This window comes from Bombus vancouverensis, chromosome 12, assembly GCF_051014615.1.
Source record: "Bombus vancouverensis nearcticus chromosome 12, iyBomVanc1_principal, whole genome shotgun sequence".
In the NCBI taxonomy this organism is placed as follows: domain Eukaryota; kingdom Metazoa; phylum Arthropoda; class Insecta; order Hymenoptera; family Apidae; genus Bombus; species Bombus vancouverensis.
This window is the reverse complement of record NC_134922.1, coordinates 12094048-12115266: the sequence shown is the minus strand read 5'-3', so window position 1 is coordinate 12115266 and position 21219 is coordinate 12094048. Positions and strand designations below refer to the sequence as shown.

Here is a 21219-nt window from a genome sequence, read left to right as displayed (position 1 = left end):
ATACCTTCTTACGCGTGAACGCGCGAAGGAAACACGACCTTTACGTGTATCTGGTAGCAGAATATTCGTTAAATAGAACGAGGTGAGCACAATCGAAGAGTTCGCGGCAATAAGGAGACAGGTCTGATATATTGGTCGATTTTGTGTTTCCATTTATGTAAGATTACTCAAATTACTGGATAGCGGAGTTACCTCCTTATTGCAGCAATTCGTTCGATCAAAGAAACGAACATCGGCAGAGGCTGTTTCACCCACTAATTATTATAACGAGTACTTCATTTTGTACATTCTCTGTACTCTTGCGTGGATTTTGTTTCAATTTCCAACGAATGTATAAAAATTCGGCAGCGTTCGCATTAGTATCACGTTACGTAATCGATCTCGCCAATATTCGGCAATGGTATTCGAACGCGTGTCACCGAGTTTCTTCTGCACTCGAGGCCGAGCTTTTTTCATAATGCGCTGCTAATAACCCTATCTGTATGTATATGTATCGAGGCTGTGTATCCGTGGGGACGCTCGTACTCGTTTACTATCCCCGCAAAATCGACTATAACGATCGCGTCGCGAGATTACACGGTTACGATGTCCGTGTGCCATTCGATGTAGCGTGGGCCGGCTTTAGGACGACGGTATCTTGGCAAGTGGGCAAGCAGACAAGCGAGCGAAGCAAAGCAGGCAAGCTTGCCATGAGAGATTGGAATGTCTCCCGTCCGTTCGAACCCTGTTCCCCTCCACACCTTTCCACCACTCTCCGCCCCCACCCTGCTTCCCCCTCGTGGCTCCGTGTCTCTATATACTGGCCCCTGCCAGTGACTTCCTCTTCTCTCTTCTACGTTTTGCTCTATCTCTCTTCCACCGACGCTGTCTTCTTATTCCATCGTTTCTCCGCTGGGTCCCGGCGTGCAAGGTAGCGGCAAGTAGCGAGAAAGAGAGACTGGATGCGTGGCACCATAGCGGAAAAGAGAGAAACGGTCAAAGAAAGACGAAAGGCATTGCTAGCGATGGGGTTAACTTATTATAGTTAGTCGTCTTACATAGTTTTCGAGCTTTTCGGCGCCAAGCTTGCGTCGTTTGATAAAGGTTAGGATTCGCGCATGTGGTTGCTTCGCTGAGAAGCGTCGATCGATTGTTTGGTAATGTTGCTCGTGGAATGTGGTATTTTTAACGCGTTAAACGCGGAGCTAATTTTGCTCTACGTTGCATCTAGACGGCGTGTAAATATAGGAAATGCGTCTATGCATAAACAGGGAAAAAAGTTCAGCGTTGTTGTCCAAGCGCCGTTGCCGTAGATCGAATGATTTTTTTGGTTTCTTTAAATCGTTGATTAAATAATAGTAGCTTCGATTTCGGACCAAAGTAAGTTTTAAGTATATATAGAGATGGTAAAACGTATTGTTTTAATTGAGTTTAAAAAAACAGCCCATATCGTGTATATATATATATATATATATAATTGTAGTTGAATTCCCAGTAACACATCGATAGGACGATGGAATGAAAAGAGAAATAAACGGTACGATGAATGGTGTAGGATGGTGTGGAAAGAGTACGCGAGGATATTGATCCCATCGCTAAGGCGTACTCTTCTCCCAAGTTTGAATGCATCTTGAAGAAAAGATGCCAGTTCCCCCAAGTCTTCGAGCCTGTCCTCTCTCGGGCCTCGGCCCTGGATATTCCGTCCTCGGCTGCTTCTTTCGTTCCGTCCTTCTCCGGCTGTGTCCCCTCTGTCTTTCTCTTTTTTTCTCTCTATTCCCGCGCGAATGCGACCCTTTTGGCGTAGTGGCTACCGGTGTTACGCTCGTAGGGCCCCCAGGCGGTCCACGAATGGATTCACGAAGAGCTACGAGGACTCCCGAGGGTGTACGATCGTGCGCACGAGCAGATGTGCTACTGTCCTTCGATACTCTGGATGATGCCCCGCGGTGCTGCGAATCGACTATACCGTTCGCTCTTTCGCACGAGCGCGCGAAAGAAATAGGATGGCCGAGGAACGCAGAATATTATCGTTACATAGCGATCGACGTGGCTCGCCATTCGCATTTTTAGCCTTTCCCCATTATACTCGTATGCGACTGTCGCGTGCTTTTTGTTTCAAAACGCGTACATATCATATGCCCGTCAAGTTCAAGTTCGTCGAGGACAAACGAACCAAGTATGTGTACGTGCTTACTAGATTTATACGAAAGGTATAATTCCTTTATTTCTTTTACCGCGACGCTTTGTATTGTAATACATATTTATCTACATACATAGGTATCTAAGTAGATGCGTTATGAATATAAATATACGTATATTTTTTAATCTCGTTCTTTTCGTTCGTTATTTTGTTGCTCGGTTACGGTTTCGTTAAAGGAGAACGAACAGAAGATTTTGCGTGAAATTCTCATACGCGGACGTGGACGCGGACACGCTGGGAAGGGTTCAGCTCGGAAATACCGTAGAAGAAAATAGAGAGCGCGGTAAGGAGCGCGACCGGCCTTACGGCGTTGTTGCTCGCCATTTGCCGACGCAGCTTTTCACATTCCTTAGGCTCTCTTCCAGGGGCAAACAATGTTAACGACCACGCGAAGAGATCGAGATTCCATCTCTACCGAGCGATACATAAATAGGCCGACGCTTTTACCCGGCGACCAGATATATACGTACCCGCGTTATTATTCCTTTTTGTAACCGACTATTTTTAGACGCCCGCCGGAATTTCACGCTTCTCTTTTTCTTTCTTTTTGATGTTTCTCCCTTTACCTCATCCTTTTTTTCCCCCCTCCTCCATCTACCTTCTCGGCCGCCTCCGTCGTTTGCTGTATGTCGATAATCGTATTCGAGGTTGAATAATCACGTTTCAGGAGGTAAAAGATAATACAGGAAGGCTATACTACTATTTTTTATTTTTTTAAGTTCGCATATTCCGCATCCTATAAGGGAGTAGTTTGAAAATTCAGTATATAGCACATGTGAAACGAAGAGAATCATGGTTACTGTTACACAGCTGGTAATTTACGTTTCAAATAGATTCATTAAACAAGTAACTATTAGTGCTGCACAGAATATTAAAAAGAGAGATCTTGTATTCTTGTCGTTCAAAGTATTTAAATCTTAGTTATCTGCCACATCATCGAGTTCTCTGAATATTCACACTATATAAGTCTTTGTCAAGTAAGAAATCAATCATTTTAACACTTGTGTCGCGAATTTTTTTTGTTGCTCAACGATTCTTCCATCTATGACACAAGTAGGAACATTTGTCGCATTAAATGTTTAAAAAAAATAAGAGGAAATATAACAAAGTTGTCTCTTCGTCCTTGATAATACTTGTATGTCAAGCTATGGCAAAAGTAAATCCGGAACGTTTCGGGATGACTTTTAAGAATAATATGTTGTGAGATATTTCAACATTTTAAAGCATGGAAATGTTATATACATATAAAAGACTTTAAGAAAAAATCAAATAATTATCTTTGCAACCGTAGAAATTACCCAATAGCAAAGTAAAAAATCCACGACTCTTTCGAAAAAAATATACACACAACAGCTTTAAATCATCAATAAATTCATGACTTTTGACTCTGTATTTTAGTAAAATCATTTTGATAATGGAAGATATTCAACTGTCTTTTCCGCGATGATCTATCTTTTACCATTCTATAAAAAAATGTGAATTATCGATCACGCGTGGCAATCGTCAAAAATTTTCTGCAATTTTCATTCCACTTAACTCGCTTTTTCTTCCGAGGATGCGTACGTGCCTTGGACCATACGAACCGGCTTGAATCACGAAACGATCGTCTCTTATCAACGCAGGAATGCATGAAGGCTGATTATCAAAGACTTATCATTGCCTGATAACCAACAGCTAAATGACGTACCCCAGATTCAGATCTGGCTACTGTTTGTCGTCGAGTTCGCGAAAAAAAAATCGTCGCAATTCTACAAGGATATGATTATCTATCATAGCTTTCTCCGATTGAAAAATAGTTGAAAATCATTTATTTAGCAACATTCCTCTACCTATATAGATATAGACGTATTTTTAATTGGCGTTCTGGTAATACGTGTCACATTTCGATCGGCTATTATTATAATCTTCTTATCTCGAAGTATTATCTAAATGGTTAATCGAGTGTGTCGATGTTATCCCTTTCTGGGATCGAATTTTTTTAATTCGTTTAAGTGTATGAACGTTGCAAGGACTTTCCGCGATCTTCAAGATCGTTTCTTATCGCGTCGAATGAATCACAAAAGCGACGAGAGTTATAAATATTCAGGTGAGGCGTCACCTGGGAATTGTCGCGACGAAAATTACATTTTCTCTTGAACGATGGCAGAAAATCGACGACGATACGAATCGTTGTAACGATCGTGTAACGGGCTGACCCACGAGCTCGTTCTTTTTTATCTGGTCAAGTTTAATTGGCTGATACGTCGATTTCCCTGAAATCTCAATATAACGCTCGACATTCATCCAAAGGGAATGCACGAGCATCAGATGCCGATTTCTCCGAAAGGGAGAGCTCTCCGTAAAGCGATATGCATACCGAATACGTTCGTCAGGATTTCTAACTTCTTCTCCACGGTGCTCTTCTTGGAAGGGCGACACAAAAATGTGAATGTACCGTAGCCCTTCTCAAATGTGCACAGCGTATTCTTTTTTCCTTCTTTCTCCACTCTCCGCTTTCTTTTTTGTTTTAACACTTCTAGAAAATTTCGCATCTTTTACTTGTATAGTTACTGAAAACAATTTACTTCGTAGTAGGAGATACAAACGTTATTTCATATAGCTTATTCATTTTATATACGTATGATTTATTAGAATATTTGTTTAATATTTTCGTATATTTCATTGTTCGAAGTTTAATATTTAATGCTCATTTTCTTCTTAATTTGTTTAGCGTTTTCCAATTACATCACACTATTGTTAAGTTGCTAGAAAGATATGCGTATGATTAAACTATATCAGGCTATAATAGGTTAGATAGGAATTATATCAGTATCAAAGATGTTGACGCATAAAAGCGATTAAAAATGATAACAAATTAAATATTACCGTGTAAAAATATCGCGAATGAACATGATTTCTTTTAATAGAACCGTTAAGGTTATGGAAAATTATCAGTCATAGAGGTTTCTTTGGAATTTTCACACATTCATTCTATTATAAGATAATGTAGAAATAATTAATGGGAATTAAGTGTTTTTTAACTTATGTATTTCGAGAATAGATTAGTGTTATTTTATTGATTAACCTGGTTGCGGGAAGAAAGATAACTATGACAAAGAAATAGAACGTTTTCATTGTCTGTAAAAAATGGCATAGAGATAGTAACATAGGTCTAATCGATACACGGCATCGTTTTACTGAACGACTGCTAGCGGTGATCAATAGTTAGTTTCGTGTTGCACAACATAATTGATAACAATTCTCTTCAATGAGTGTCAAAAGATCGCGATAACGTTTCAATGGGTTAACACTGTCAAGATTTTATTACTTACGTTTTTGCATTTATGCCGAAAATATTTCTGGTATACGTTATACAATTAAAATTCTTTCTTTTCCTTTACTTGGGGGAGGGGGGGAAATATCAAGAAACTGATCAATTACTTGTTCATAGTCTTACGTACGAACTGTACAACATTCAACTCACAGATTCAGCGAAACTTTTATCTTACTGTTATTAAAGAAAAATCGTTTGTAGAAACGTACGTTTCTTATTTTTACATCAGAGAATACTCTATTCTGATCGCCCAATTCTCAAACTTAAATTTCGCGGGCTTTCCTTTTGATACGAAAACGCCAGAGAGAAAGAGCATCCTCCGTATGCGTTTCGCGCGAAGAGATAGGATTGCTGGAAAGTTAAGAGCTTTTGCTCGGTCCGCGCAGACACCTTCGTTCGCTGAACGGGGCATCGAGTTATCGGTATGTACACCACGATAATGGCATCGCATTCCATTCATATCAGCATCGCTCGTTCGCCACCGCAGCCTACCCGCTCTCTTGCCTCCCACTCCCTTCCCTTCTTCCCTGGCGGTGGGACGTTCGTATGCGCAGGCTCGTTCCATCGCGCCAGGCGCATCGTCGCGTCGCAAACCAAGACGCGACCCGAACACGCGCTCGATGTGAACGCACCTTTACGCGGCCGATCGTCATGCTGGCTTCACCTGGTGCGCATTCCTTCTGCAACTGTTGGAAAACGGCTCCCCGAGGAAACTTATCTCGAGAGAGAGAGAAAGAGAGAGAGAGAGAGAGAGAGAGCGAGCAGCTTGTTCGCGATCACGCCGATTCCACCGGCAGTGGGGGCTTTTTTCTATTTTATAATTAGATTTTTAGGCCTCGGTGACGCGACTGACGTGTATGCAGGTTATGATCGTCGGCGGACGGTTTTAGCGGCAATAAGATTTGAAAATACTCCAGTCACGCAGGTTTTGTGATAAAGATCAATGACGAAAAGGTTAGAAATATCGTGAAAATTAATGTCGTCTTTCAGGAAGGGGAAAACTTTAGAAATTTGTTCATTATTATCGAGGTTTTCGTTTAAAGTTTTCTTAATGTAGAATTTAGAACGATATTCCGCGTATTTAAGACAGTTTAGGTGTTTAGAAGAATGTGTTCAACGGTCGAATCAAAGAGCTGTGATATTCTTCTTAGTTCTGTGATTCTTTCCGAGAAGTATCCTGTTAGGAGATAATTCTTAAGAGTAATTCGTTGTTTATTTTTTTATGTGCTCAAGGAATCGAAAGATGTCAAGTTATCGTTATTTATCGCATTTCTTGTTTTATTACATACTTCAACAAGTTATCTATTTTCACATCGTGCAAATTCCAAGCAAAAAATTTTGCTTTGCTCCATCGTTGTAGACAGTTTCGAGTTTTGCGGTAATTTGAATGACAGTTTAATCTAGAAAAATTGTCTCGACGGGGAAAAAATCTTTATACAGTCAACATAATTATCTCTGTTGTTTCTTCGCTCGAACACGAGGGCTTTTGAATGTGAAGTATCTGTATGCTTGTAACATCTAAATATACGTTCACCGTTTGGTGTATCGAGACGATAAATAGCAAACACAAAATATATCCAAACTTTCTCTACGGAGAATTCTTATATCTTACTGATAAGGTAACGGTGCCAGGTGCCGTTGTACAAACGTGCCCGTCCCCCTATACGCTTCTCTGTGATTTATGCGTGTGTACTTATTAAATTATTATTTATAAACTTATCGACACTATTGAATTAATAGTCGTCGCAAACGATATACATAATGTAATACTTATATAATACAAATTATAAATAACATATCTCTCTATTTATAATTATACAATATACAATGATTTGGAAAATGTTAGGAGAATGACCTTGAGAAAATTTCACGCGTATTAAATTAAATCTTCCCCTCGTGTTTTGAGATTTAAATGATCTATTTATATAACTTTTATCTTTATCGAATCCATCAAGTACATTAGATTAGAGGATATTCCATATAGATTCCTTAAATGTTTTTAATTTTTTTTATTGCCTTAAATACATACATGTTGATGTCACTAAAGCATAGTGGGATTCTTGTGGTGTCTAATTTGGCGGGGCTCTACAATACAACGCAAACCGGAATTATTGTGACGGTATCAATCATTTCGTTATCGTGACATCGAAACAAACACACAAATATGTTTTACATGGCACGGCAGTACGTACGATTTGATTCTGTATAGGTCTCCTCGACGAGCCACTTCGTTTAATCGCGGAAAATCTCACGATTAAATCATAATAATTGATTGTCTGTTCGAGTGTTAATCGTTCTATGAATTAAAACTGGAGATAAGGAAAGGAATTTATCTGTAATTTTTAATTTTTAATTTTTGCCTATTATTATTAAAAGATGAAATTATGGAAGACGGAATTATAGCGTTACGATACAATATTTTAATTTATAGATTACTTGCACACGTACGTGTACATTCATTCAAACAACGTATACATATTTATGAACTCGTTGAGTTTCAACCGTTTCTTTTTAATACTCCGAGAATGCATTGTTAACACTTGTCGTTTTAATTCATTGAGAATAATTATCAAAGAGTAAAAAAAAAGAAAGCGATGATTCAAAGATCAAAGTTCTTATATGTATATATGTACACACATGCATACTATGTACAAATGAAAAATGGTTTCGAAGTAAGTTATACGTAAATATTGTAAGGCCTAAAAGCATGAAATAAAAGAAGAGGAAGATTTCTCAAGGAACTTATATGATAAAAATTTAATATTTCTAAAAAGTATTCAGATTGTCTTACGATTACGTAATTTCACAAGGTTTTGTATTAATTTTTAAATTAGAGATAACTGATTGAATATTTGATATATATATGTATACATATATAGCGATGGTGATGTACGATTTAGTCGTATATCAAAAATATGACTTTGAGCACGTGTGAAGTTGCAGATTGTGGCGACTTCTATTGGTGAGATTGCGTACTGCACGTACAGTGCTGGTCCTATATGAGCTGGTATACAAGTTAATCCCGCGCATAATTCACACATTCCAAAAAAGATTCTTCGATGGAATTTGAAAGTATTTCTTCCGTTTGATGTTTCGAACAATCTCGATATCAACAACGATTTCTGTAATAGAGTGCACAAAGAATGATATAAACGTGGATTTTGTTACGAAATCATTACTTAAAACAACTTCAATAATATCTTCATTTATTATAATGGAATCATGTGTGTGTGTGTGTATGTGTATTTGTATCATATCCATGATGATTGTATAACGAACAGAGTTCAACAATTCTTATACGAAAGTAAGTAGGATTGTTTTATTAGCCATTAATGTGAAAACAACTCTTAGCTTTATAACTCATAGTCAATCTAAATATATGCTCGATTATAATTCCATTTACGAGATTGATAAGAGGGAGACGAAATAGTCACAGGGAAGGAGGAATGAAAGATGACGCATTGAAAGTAAGAAAAGAGGAAATTGACGGAAGGAGAGGAATGCCCGAAAGGGTGTAGCGGGTCACGTGTGTATAGTCGGCCTCTTGCATTAGCCGTGGATCCTCCTTTTTCTTTTCTTCCTTCCCTTCTTCTCTCTTTCTCTCGGGAGCCACGTGCGCCCCAAGAAATTCCTCTTTTGTATCCTTCAGCCTTTGTTCGGCAACAGCTGTCCGGCCGAAGAAATGCTTTTCTCCATCGTCAGTCTGCTTACTGCTGATTCTTTTCCCTCTCTGTTCGCTACCACGTCTAAGTATGAATTAAATTATCGATTCTCTGCCTTCTTTTGTCGATTCGTGCGACGAAGAGATTAAGAATCACGATTTAACGCGAGTACGTCGACTAACCATTTAAATTATGTCAATATTTTCTTCGTAATCGTTAATTCGTAAATTGTCTGTTTTTAGAGACAGATCATTACTTGTTATTACAAATACGTAATTGTATTTGTTCAAGAAATATTTGAGGAATCCAGTTAAACTCGAAGAGCACAATTTCATAAATATTTTAATTTTAAGTATTTCCAGCCAATCAGCCCCCCAAAAGACTATTTCTTTTTTATCAATTTTCGAGTAACATTTCACAAGCATTAACTTATTATTATCAAGGCAACAAGAATTAAAAGGAAGACAGAATGAAATTTACTAAACGTTATGAAAATGCGGTTTTTTCAGAAAGAGACAGAGAGAGAGAGAGAGAAGTTGTCACAAATTCCATTTCCTTCCATGGAATGCGGCTCACCATTCCCCTCTACATCATTCCATTCCGACGGCAATGTTTAAAAGTACATCGAATCATGATTCTCTCTACCCCCGTAATTTCCTCATAAATCATCTCGAAAATTCCCGAAGGAAACGGTTCTGCATCCGTGCCCTTAACATTCGCCGGAAGACGTTGCTTTCGAAATTTGCCGCGGTTGCGTATTCAGAAGAAAATGCCACGAATGCGTCCAATTACAAAACACCGCGGGCATTCCTGAACAGATCCGTACGCATAGTGGCCCGACACTGGCTCCGCGCGGCTCTCTGCTATCTATCCCTCTTTCTTCGTTCCTCCTCCGATGGTATGAGCGGCGGAGAGTAGTTGGCGCACTATAAAAGGGGGCCCTTCGCTCGGAGCGGGGCCCCGCGGATCGGCGTGCAGCGTTCAGATAAATATGCGGGAGGGGCCGGAATTCCTCACTCGGCTGCATTCCAATCGCTCTTCCTCCTCCGCCATCTCACCACTACCACACACACAAACATCTCCCCGTCATCGTTATTTGCAGCCTCCGTCGCACACTACCTCTGTCCCGGCCACGCAGCAACAGAACAACCTAGCGATCCCAGTATGTAATACCAACGAATACCAGTACCGCCGGTGACAATAACAATAACCACGCGTGTCCGTAATAACCTTCTGAATACCCTGACAATGAGCGTATATACGAAGGAGTTGAGGTTAGCTTGGATTAGGTTAGGTTAGATGCTTGTTCGTGACTTTTGTAATCTGCTTTGTTTCCTTACGGCTGAAGTGCAGCGATATTTTTGGTAATAAGGATGTTCCGCTATTATTAACAACGGGCATTGTATTTATATCTCACGGTGAATTTGCTTAGGATCTTGCAACGTCGTAGAGCAAAGTTTATTATTTAAATTCGTGAATGAATTTTTATGACGAAGAATAAATTCAAAATTGATATATATATATATATATACCCGTTGCAAAGCAACAGTACTGACAACAATTTGTCGATTCGCATGCAAGTATGCGTTACTGCTGTTCGTCGTTTATGGACTGTCTTTATTTTCTCCCTTCTCTCATAATTTTTGCGTCCCTTCCTCGTGTACTAAAAACGTAGATTCTTTTCTGGCTTTTACAGCATCTATAAACGCGCGTATATGTACTCGAGTACCGACGTAGAACTCACGAGTACGTGCAAACGGTTTCGCAGGAATTATTATTGTAGGTGGTGGATCTTCCATTAAAATGCATATACAGGACCTCTAATACGAAGGCTGACCCTTTTGGCCGAAGATATCGCTCCTTTTGCAGCGCTGGCATTCCTTACCAATATTTCTCGAAGAGGAATTCCTTAATGATACACGAGTGCTGCGTGCTTCGTGCTTGCTGCTTCGTTCTTCGCTCCCTTCTGTTGGTACACGTGCGTGATTTGCGGCCTAGAGTCAGGTCTCGATGGAGAAAGTGTTTATTCGGTTTCCTGTCACACTCGTCTGGCATTTTTTCTCCATCGCTAAAATTGACGTATGACAAATCGCGTACAAGGTCACGTTGTACTTTCGAACTATTTTAAAGATGCATAACACATTGTGTAACATATAGACCACCTGCCTGGTCCTGTAAAAGTAATCCAACATGTTCTACAGCGGCGTTTTTAAATGACATTATAAATCTGATCTTTTTGTTGAATATTTATATTTAGAAACATCAATATTTATACTTGCATATACAGATTGTTCGTGCTACTATTTTCTGGCAATGCAAATTTTTTTCTAAATGGTAGATCTTCGAAATGATAAGAGACCGAGTTTCAAGACCCTTTTCCATACTTAATCCTACTACCGTGGCATCGACTAATTAAAAATATTTTTCATGGATTTTCCGTAATAGCAAAACGTATTCGACGTATCAAAGAAGAAAGTGCCACAGAAAGCATTGAAAAGAGCTCTGTTCGCAAATCCAGAAAGTCCACATAGCATCTTACAACAGTTCTATGTAAATGAACAGGAGGTGACCTCCGCTCATAAGACGACGTTAACGGAGAATAATGTATCTCTCCGACCCATAATATCCGAATAACGTAACACATGTCAGAGTGAGAGACATTCCAATTGACTTATGGAACGTCTCTAACCGGAATTCGTTCGGAACGAAAGAAGATTCCCGCGTCGCGTCGCGACGGACATGTCCAGCGGAGCGTGGCGTAAAAAGTCAGCTAAAGCGGAAGAGATTTCGGGATGTGCTATGCCGGGAGGACGAAGAGGAAGCGACTCGAGAGATCTTTCGAGGGAGAAAAAGGAATGATAGATACGTAAGGGAGATGCGAGCATCGAGGTAAGAAGAGCTGCGCCTCGTGGAGGTGGAGAACGAGCGATGGAGGAGGAGGAGGTGGAGGTGGAGGAGGGGAAAAATAAGAGGCTCTTTCCGCGAGGCGAGCGAACCGGCTCGTACTCGATAGCATCTGCGGAGCCTCCGACAATAATAGTGTGGACCGAGAAATATGCGCGCGGGGCCCGAGCCCTGTGAATCCTTCGGCGGTTTTGGGGTGGTGAGGTGGTGTACGGAGGCAAAGCTTGCCTGGTGGGGCGAAATTCTCCGATGCGTAGCGATGGGATCGATCCGGTGCTTGTAATTCCCGAACAACTCGTCCTTTTGATTTTTCCCTTGCTCGCCACTCGCGTGTCGCTACTTTCATGAAAAATTGTGAAATTTTCGTAATGCAGAATGACCATGTTTTATGGAGACGATATGTTCGTGCAAATTGGTCCCACGAATATAGAATAGAAAAATATGTCCTGAAACGCGAGCTTTCTAATTACTTTACGGGAAGATAGTCCATTCCGTTCTCTCGCGGAGGCTTTTTTTTTTGTAAAAATGCTTGCTTTTGTACAAATACGTAAGTTACCATTTTAGTGGAAACTACACGAGAAAGAAGAAAAATAGTTTGCAAAAAAGCTTGGAATAATTACCTGGAATTCGTAAAATGTGCGTAATTTGGACGAATGTAAAATTGAATTAACGTTATGAAAGTATAATAGGCATGGATTATCGATCAGCGACGGTAATGAAATAAATCGTTAAGATGTGCAAAGGCAGGAGAATTGGTCCCATCACTACTGGTACGGAACGGGCCTTCTGACGGAGAGGGGACATACACCAAGGTCCACCGGGCCTGTTCTTAGATGATCAGAGACACGGCTGATGGGCCAGTAGTGGCCCCAGAAATTCCAACAAGGACGAGGCATAATGCGCGACTCAAGGTCGGTTCTACTACCGACCAGAGAGTCCGAGATGGGACCACGTTCAGCAGGGTCGTACTGTGACCTCGTCAGGCCTTCCTTCCCCTCCTCTCCCGGTTCTCGGGCCCCTACTCCATCCCTGCTGTCGTCCCTTACAGGCTGGGCTCCGCCAGCGACAGGATCGTGCGCTCGCCCCGCGGCGCCCTGCATATCAGGCCCCTGCATACCACCACGACATTCCGCATCGCTGAAAAAAATGTACGTCCTCCGGGGGTCGATGACGAATACTACGGTGAAATTCGAGACGCGACCTCGTCGACGCTTCGTCGTTCGGCTATTCGACGAAACTATTCCGTCGAGTATACTAGTCGTGTACGTGCGCGGAAACGAAATTAACGGTTCTTCTTCGTTGAACGTCGATCGGTGTTTTTCTCCTCTGTAATGGATATTTTGGAAAATGGAAGTATGGGAAATATTTGACGAGGAAATATAGGTCAAGAGAATTTCTATCGACGAAAGAATTTTTAGTTTGATGGAACTTTCGAAAGGAAGAGATGGAGGATCATTGAAGATGAGAAGGCCTAGGGAAGGAGCAAAATTTCGACACGCGATATCGTAAATATTCATGGTGCGTGAGCGAACGCAGCACGTGTGTGTACGTTCTAGTATCAATTAGATTCACCAGGAACGAATACCGCATGAAATGCATGGTATCTGAAAGGAAGAGGCAAAGTGGGGGATGCGGAGAACGAAGAAGGTAGAAATTGTTGGGTAGCGAAAAGGAGAAAGAAATAGAGGGAGGATAGGAAAAGTAGATTGGGAGTGGGGGGCGCAAGGGCTCGATTGCGACGGTCCTGCCGGGCCTCATCCTGAGGCCCGCCTTTTTACACCGGCTAAGAAAGAGCCGCTTGAGGCCACCGTGGTTGAAGCGAGATAAATGAAAAGACTATGGAAGGAGCAGACGGAAAGTGAGGAGAGGAGGAACGCCTATACGGAGATTGAGAGAGGTAGGCTCCGCGCGTGTATGTGTGCTCGAGTGAGAAAGAGGCAGAGATCGAAGGATTAAACGGAAGAAGAGAAGGAGGAGGAGAGAAATAAAAGAGTAAAAAGGAAGGATGTTGGATAGGATGGTAGGGAGAAGGGTGGTAGGTAAAAGCAGGATGGAAACGAGAAGGGAAGGAGAGAATCGACCGGGTGGTGCAAGAAGCGAAGGAAGAGAAGGCAAAAAGGAGGAAAAAAGGTGGGATCCCTTAAAAATTGAGACCCACAGAGGTGGGGATCGGAATTTCGGGCCCCGTAAACCGGCCAGTCTCGAGGAGGCCTTCGCGAAGATGAGGTGAAGAGAAGAGGAGATAGACATCCGACGGGATAGAAGAAGAAGAAGGAGAACGAGAAGGAGAAGAAGAAGAAGAAGAAGAGGAAGGCGAGGGCGAAGAGGAAAACGACGAGGAAGAAAAAGGCGGAGAAGAAGGAAAGGAAGAAGAGTATATCGGAGAGGAAAGAAAGAGACGGCAACGATCACGACGTTCACGACGACCACGACGACGAAGAAGACGAAGAAGAAGAAGAAGAAGAAGAAGAGGAACCGTGCCTAGTCTACTGTGTACCCGGCATGGACCGTCAGTACACACTCTGCGTACTCGTACCGGCGCACCAGTACCGCACCTACGTAAACAATTACCATCAGCAGGCGCATCAACAGCGACTGCAACAACACCAACGCCAGCAATATTCCGAGCAGCAACGTTCCTGCAAACAGCCTTATCAACAGGAGCAAATTTACGAGAACGTCGTGTCCCAATATCGAATGAGAATGTGCTACCACAACGACTACGAGAACGACGAGCAGATACAGAGGTTCTATTGGGAGCAGTGCTACAGACGCGATGACACCGACGCCACCGCATACTATTACTGTGAATACGTAAGGACTCTTGCAGGATTTTCGCGTATCTCGTGCGTTACTCTGATCTCTTGGAATCCGTCGAAGTGAAATTCCACGTCCGGCGTATCATCGTCAACGACTTTGTCACCGATCAGTGTTTTTCTTTCCATACCTCTGCTATCTAATGTCTCATATTTCGTTCAAATATCTCTCTGTCTCTCCGATCTCACGTGTCTCTAATATCAAGATACGATCCGCTGATAACATCGAATAGAAATTTCGAATCATTCACTGTTTCTTTCTTTCGCATTTACACGTCGACTAAGAGGAAAAGAGAGAGAGAAAGAGAGAGGCCTCGAAAACGAACGGTAATTGGAAGTACCGGAGCTCGCTTCGAGAACTCTTTTCGAGAATAGCAAAAGTGCGAAATTCCATAGAAACGCGACACGAGAGAGAAACGGAACGAGAAACGTTGCCGTGAATTCCGAATGTTTCTCTCGCTACCGATCGACTACGTTCTTTTATTTCCTTCTGTTTTACGACGTTGAACCTGCGGAACAATCCGAACTGCAGGATCGTCCGACATTCTTAGCACTACGTAAATCATGTGTAATGGTATTTCCTTGTTTGAAAATCGAAAGAATGCTGCCGCAGGCAGTTGCGTGGCTTCTATCGGATTTCGATGCGTGATCGAGCTAAAAACCTGAAACGACGTGCTATTTCCAACGTTACTTTTAACCGCAGAATTCTTTCTGTTAAGTGTTGTTGCCTAAGTGCTATATGCGCATTTGCAATTTAATTTACCCGAGAGTCTGCATCGATTATTCGATTGTTTGCTTCTATTATTAAAATCGACTGTATGTTTAAGATAAACTCAATGATCGAAAGTCGAAATGATCGAACGATCGAACGATTACTTCAGTGTGGATGCGGTTGGATGTTTGAATGTCGTGACTTTTATAAGTTTATGATAGGAATTTTTTTCTTTATTATTTCGGAAGAACGATGGATCGTAATTTTAACAATGTCGTTTGCAACTGTGTTACAGGCGAAAAAGGAGATCTACGATGTGAAGCAACAGAGGTTATGTCTGGCCCAGGATGAGTACAATCACCTCAACAACGCTTTAACGACGCTCGGTGCTTCGCGTACAAGTTGTGAGTACATATTAATATTTATATATTTTCAACAAATTTTTGACATTCAGAGTACTCCTCAAAGTATAGTTTAGCGTGGAAAGTAATGATTTACTTGGAACTTATGACGCGCTAATCGTTCGTTTCGTTATCTGTGCTACACAACACCCTCAAATAAATTTATTTTACAATAAAAGTATTTTTATCTATATAGTTGTTATTATCGTGTTATTCCTTTACAATTATATCGTTCGTCCAACTAGAATACAGCAAAATTTTGATACCACAGTGATTCAAGGGATATTTCTTATTTTCCAAAAAATTTGCCAATGTCGTCTTCAATTGTTTGTAGAATACAAAGTCAAATAAACGCAACAATATTTTTTATACCTTTTGATTCAGAGTTCATTGTTATTTTCCACATATAGGGTTAATAAAGAATACATCGAACGAAAAGGTAATGATTGATCATCTATCTCGTCTACAGTGTGCTCCAGTTCAAGTTCATTGAGTACCAAGTACGATCCGGATCTTTTGAAATCCGATGTCGCGCTCGCGAGGAGTCGAGTTTCCCGGCTGAAACGAGAGCTCGAACAGATCCGCGCTGAAATGAACTGTACACAACGAGGAGTGGACACTCTTGCAAGGTATGTCGTTACTGTCTTCTTTCAAGATTTACATCAGACATCCAGTGGAACTCGTAGAAGTACGGATTTACATAAATATCATTTATAGTTTTATCGTAACAGAACGAATAATCTACCGAAGACACGAGTTTCAATGTTTCCTGTTATTTTTGATATAGCGTCGAACAGAAATTGAGCGGACATCATGGCGGTTGTTACAACATCACCGAGGCCCAGGCAATCATGACGGAGCTTCGAAACATTCAGAAATCGCTGAGTTCGGGCGAAAAGGAGAAAGCCGAGTTGATGCAGTCTCTGGCTCAATTGAAGGACGAATTGACGAGACTACAGCTCTGCGAAGGTAGTCCCGAGGCCAGCACTCTTAGCTTACCTCAGGAGAAGCTTAGTACAGCGTCTCAGACTGATCTCTCCGGCGAATTGGTCCCGATCGGTACCCGCCTGGCCGAGATGGCACGGATGAGGTTGCAGTACGACGAAGCAAGGAAAAGGATACAGCATATACAACAACAATTGGCGGACCTCGAGGAAAAAGTAACTCCTGGTCAGACAGAAAGCGATAAGGACAAGTTGTTGCTGTTCCAAGAGAAAGAACAGTTGCTTCGAGAGTTAAGGAGTATCACTCCGCGTACGAGAACGCAACAAGATATGAAGAAGATCCAGAGTGAGATCCGTCGCCTCGAGCAGGATCTAAACAACGCGCTTGAATTGTCGAACAAGACGATTACGGATCGCGTGCGACTGCACGAAGAGAAGCAACTGCTGTTGCAACAGTTGAGGGACGCTTTACGCTCGATGGCGATGCTCGAGGGTCAATTGAAGACTCTCAGTGCGAGCACGCTCTCGGTGAGCAGCAGTTCCAGTCTTGGAAGCCTTAGCACGACCAGTAGCAAGGGTTCGCTTAGCTCTGGATTGAGCTTCACTGATATTTACGGCGGTCCTCAGTGTCTGGGTCCTGTCAGCTCTCAACAGGAGCGACCAGTCGACATGGTTGATCTACATAGACGCGTAGAAAGATTGCTCAGAGGATCGGAGCAGAATAATCTCGTCAGTACGCCTTCTCCTGGTCGATCGCAGCCAAGTTTGTCGCCAAGATCGAGTCTCTCCAGCGTCAGTCCACCGGTCTCGCCGCTTTATGAGAATGCCCCGATGGGCCCACCACCTGCGTATGAACACGTAGAGATGCAGAGACGGCAACATCAGAGACCTACAACCTCGTCGAATGCTCACTTAGATGGAAATCAGCTGGAGGACCGTTTGGCGGAGCTTAGGCTTACTCAACAGCAAACGTCGTCCCACGAACAATCCTGTGTTGCACCTCAGGATCGTCTTAAGTTGGTCGGTGGCCCACATCCACCCGTCGAATTGCAATCTGGAAATATGTCCCAAGGAAGCGGCCTTGGCAGGCCTGTATGCGTTATGCAGCATCAACTGTCTCCGCAGGAACCACCGCCTCTTTCGCCTATAAGTGAGACACCTCCTCCTACTGGTATTCGTTCGAGAGCTAGCAGTTCTGGTACGAACACCAGGTCCGTCTCGGCAGCTGTTTCCGACGAAAGTGTCGCGGGTGATTCGGGAGTATTCGAGGCTTCTAATCGAAGGAAACTGCCCGGAGCGATTGGCGATGTCAATTCGTTGGCGCTTGGCGAGATGAGCCTGGAGACGGCACAGGTGCAAATTAAGCTTAGGTTGGTTTTATGTTTATATAATTCTGTTTCATAGATTGGAAATCGAAGAGCCATATGAGATATGTAGGCGAAGAATTGGGAAATGTTCGGTTCGTGTTTCTGTGATCTCATTCGTCATCCGTGAGTGAAGTGATAACTTACAGTGACAGTGATTTATGTAACAGACTGTAGGAGTTTTCTCCTTTAAAGGAGTCTAGTCGAAATTAGTTTATATCTCATATGGTTCCTATCTTGTAGAAACAATAACGTAAGTGCTTAACTAAACAATTTATTTGTTTAGATATTCTGTAAGTGACGGTTTGCTCCATGTTGGAATCGAACGTGCCAGAAATTTGGCTGCACTTTTCATACCTAACAACGCGCAAGTGTGAGTATTTATCTAATCGTATAATTTTCCTATTATTCGATTATTTCAATTCAATTATAATGCACGTGACTGTCAGAAGAAATAATTTTGTTACATATTTAATGTTAAGATAATTTATTCGGTAAATTTTTTAAAAACAGTAAAAAATATTATGATAATGGAAAGAACTGGCATAACTTATTTTAACTATTTTTTTTATTCGAAAGTTGGAAGTGTTCTTGGATCCTTCCTTTCTCTTTTTAATCGTTATGATATTTCTTTTAATCCGAATAAGAATATAATATAAGAATGTAATTTTTTGATCGTAAAGTATCTTTATGTAAATGTAGCGACATTTTACAAACAAGAAACGTTTTCAACGAGACATAGATATATGCGATATTTAGAGTCACGTTGACGAGCCTGTTAGGACGACGATTAAAAATGTTGAATAGTAACAGTTGTTTTTTCCCTGTTTGCGCTTTAGATACATAAAGGCTGCATTGCTTCCGATGCAACCTCCCGTTAATCACATGTGTTGTACGAAACCTGTTGTGGATCTGCGCAAACCAACCTTCGGCGAAACATTCCCGATTGCAGTACCACTCAACAAACTGTACACGAAGACATTGCAAGTCAACGTTTGGTGTACGGGTAACGAGTCTGAGGAGTGCTTGGTACGTGTGTCTTCCGGCTCTTTCTTGTTTCTTTCCTTTGAATATCAAGATGGCAATAAAGTATTGAAATCGTCGAATGCTTGTCTAACGCACGATAAGATTCTCATCAGTTACCAATTTATTGACAATTCAATGGCTTTTATAATGACGTTGAATGCAGCCATAATAAACAAGATATGATCGCGTATACATTTTTTTGTAACGTGATATGCTTTTTACGAACTTCAGGTTCATTTATCTTAAATATGCTAATATCTTTATTTTGTTTATTTCTACTAAACAAGATACAATAAGAAGTACTGTAAATTATACTTACTTTTGATAGCAAAATATTAATTTAATGACGTTTGTGTTTATTGCAATATAGGCATTCTCTTGCCTTTGGAGATCAACAATATTAAATTATTATAATTAAGAGATTTAGAATATACCAATTATATTCTTATTTCTAGTCACTGTATTTTTCCAACTGATTAACTTTTTAACCTTTTCATTGCAGGGATCCGCCCAAGTGTCCCTTGCAGACTTTAGTCCAGAATCGCCAAGCGTGAAATGGTACAACATACTTTCCTTTCGCTTCATGCAACCATCCGACAGCCCGAGCACTAGCACCAGCAATAGCAACAGCATTTCCATCAGCGTAGCGAGGCAGGCCAGACACGACAAACAAGAATCAGACTTATCGGTATATCGTGCTGGACAGAATACGAAAGAAGAAAGCAGTGACGAGAGCACGATTATCAGTTCTCAAACGTCGACTCTGACGAGAAATCAGGGATGCGATGAACTGCAAACGGCAATCTCGTTAAGGCTGGAGGAGCTAGCCAATTGCTTGGGAAGTCCTGAAGAAGAGGATGAGAACGATGGAAGTGAAAGCGGAAGTGAGGACAGTGACGAGGAAGGAATCATTGTAGAATTTACGATGGAAGATAATGTTCTGGAGGATGTGTTAGAACATGAGGTAAATAATACTTTAAGGTACTACCTTCTGGTATATAATTTTCTATGGATAGTTGCCATTAAATATTCTCAAAGCATTTGTTGTAAATTGTTTTCTAAATTTGTAAAGTTTTATTATAAATAATTATAGGAGGACGAGGAATTAAACGAAGAAGCAAGACAAACCCAGGACAAAGAAACTAATACCGAGTGCGTCTTCATCCCAGAACAAGGAAAACAGAGGAAACTTTCGGCAGCCGGTGTCGTTTCTAGTGTTATGCACGATGATAAAAATTCGATCGTAATCAAAAGAAGTCAAACGTTTTCACCCAGTGCTGCAGTCAGCAAAAATCACTATATTTGTCGGGTGAGCATTGCTTTCTTTTTTAGAACATTATCTATAATTTTTAGAAATTTGGTCAAGTAGTCTAAAATTTAATTTGATTATTTATTGCAATCGATGTTTCATATTACAGCTCAATCGAAGCGATAGCGATAGTAGCATGCCGCTTTATCGCAGAGGCGGACCATTTCAACGAAATTCGGTAGAAAGACGGTCTCTTCGATGGCGAAGACCTTTGTCCGCTCTCAGTTGTAAAACTGCCTCAAAAAAGTCTACCAATTTACCACCTACCGCTAGAACCTCGCTGGATCTTGAATTGGATCTTCAAGCACAGCATGCCAGACTGAACAATCTCCAGGACGAGTTGAGTAGATTGCGAGAATTAAAGCAAAGGTTAGAACAAGCGCGAGAAAAGGGAGACACAGACTTTGCGGCATGGTTGTTAGAGGACCACAAGTTCCAGAACCTGATGGCACAAGCCGAAAGTGGAAAGAACGGCAAAAGTGCCGAGGATAAAAGAGTAGAGAAGATGTTGAAGAAAACTTCGAAAGAAATCTACAAACTACGGAAAACAAAAGCTGGGAAAGGAAAACCTGATATTATTTCGTTCAAG

The 21219-nt window shown here is 41.3% G+C and overlaps 1 protein-coding gene across 3 annotated transcripts in view; it reads left to right on the top strand.

The window, feature by feature from the left end:
• Positions 1-21219, top strand: part of kibra (WW and C2 domain containing protein kibra) — a 42683-nt gene that overhangs the window by 18525 nt on the left and 2939 nt on the right. For all 3 annotated transcript variants that reach the window (XM_033330809.2, XM_033330807.2, XM_033330805.2), the window contains 8 exons: positions 15882-15990; positions 16457-16616; positions 16775-18301; positions 18582-18668; positions 19135-19324; positions 19824-20285; positions 20415-20630; positions 20740-21218. In XM_033330809.2, the coding sequence (XP_033186700.2) occupies positions 15882-15990; positions 16457-16616; positions 16775-18301; positions 18582-18668; positions 19135-19324; positions 19824-20285; positions 20415-20630; positions 20740-21218 (3230 nt within the window). The remainder of the gene's footprint in view (positions 1-15881; positions 15991-16456; positions 16617-16774; positions 18302-18581; positions 18669-19134; positions 19325-19823; positions 20286-20414; positions 20631-20739; position 21219) is intronic.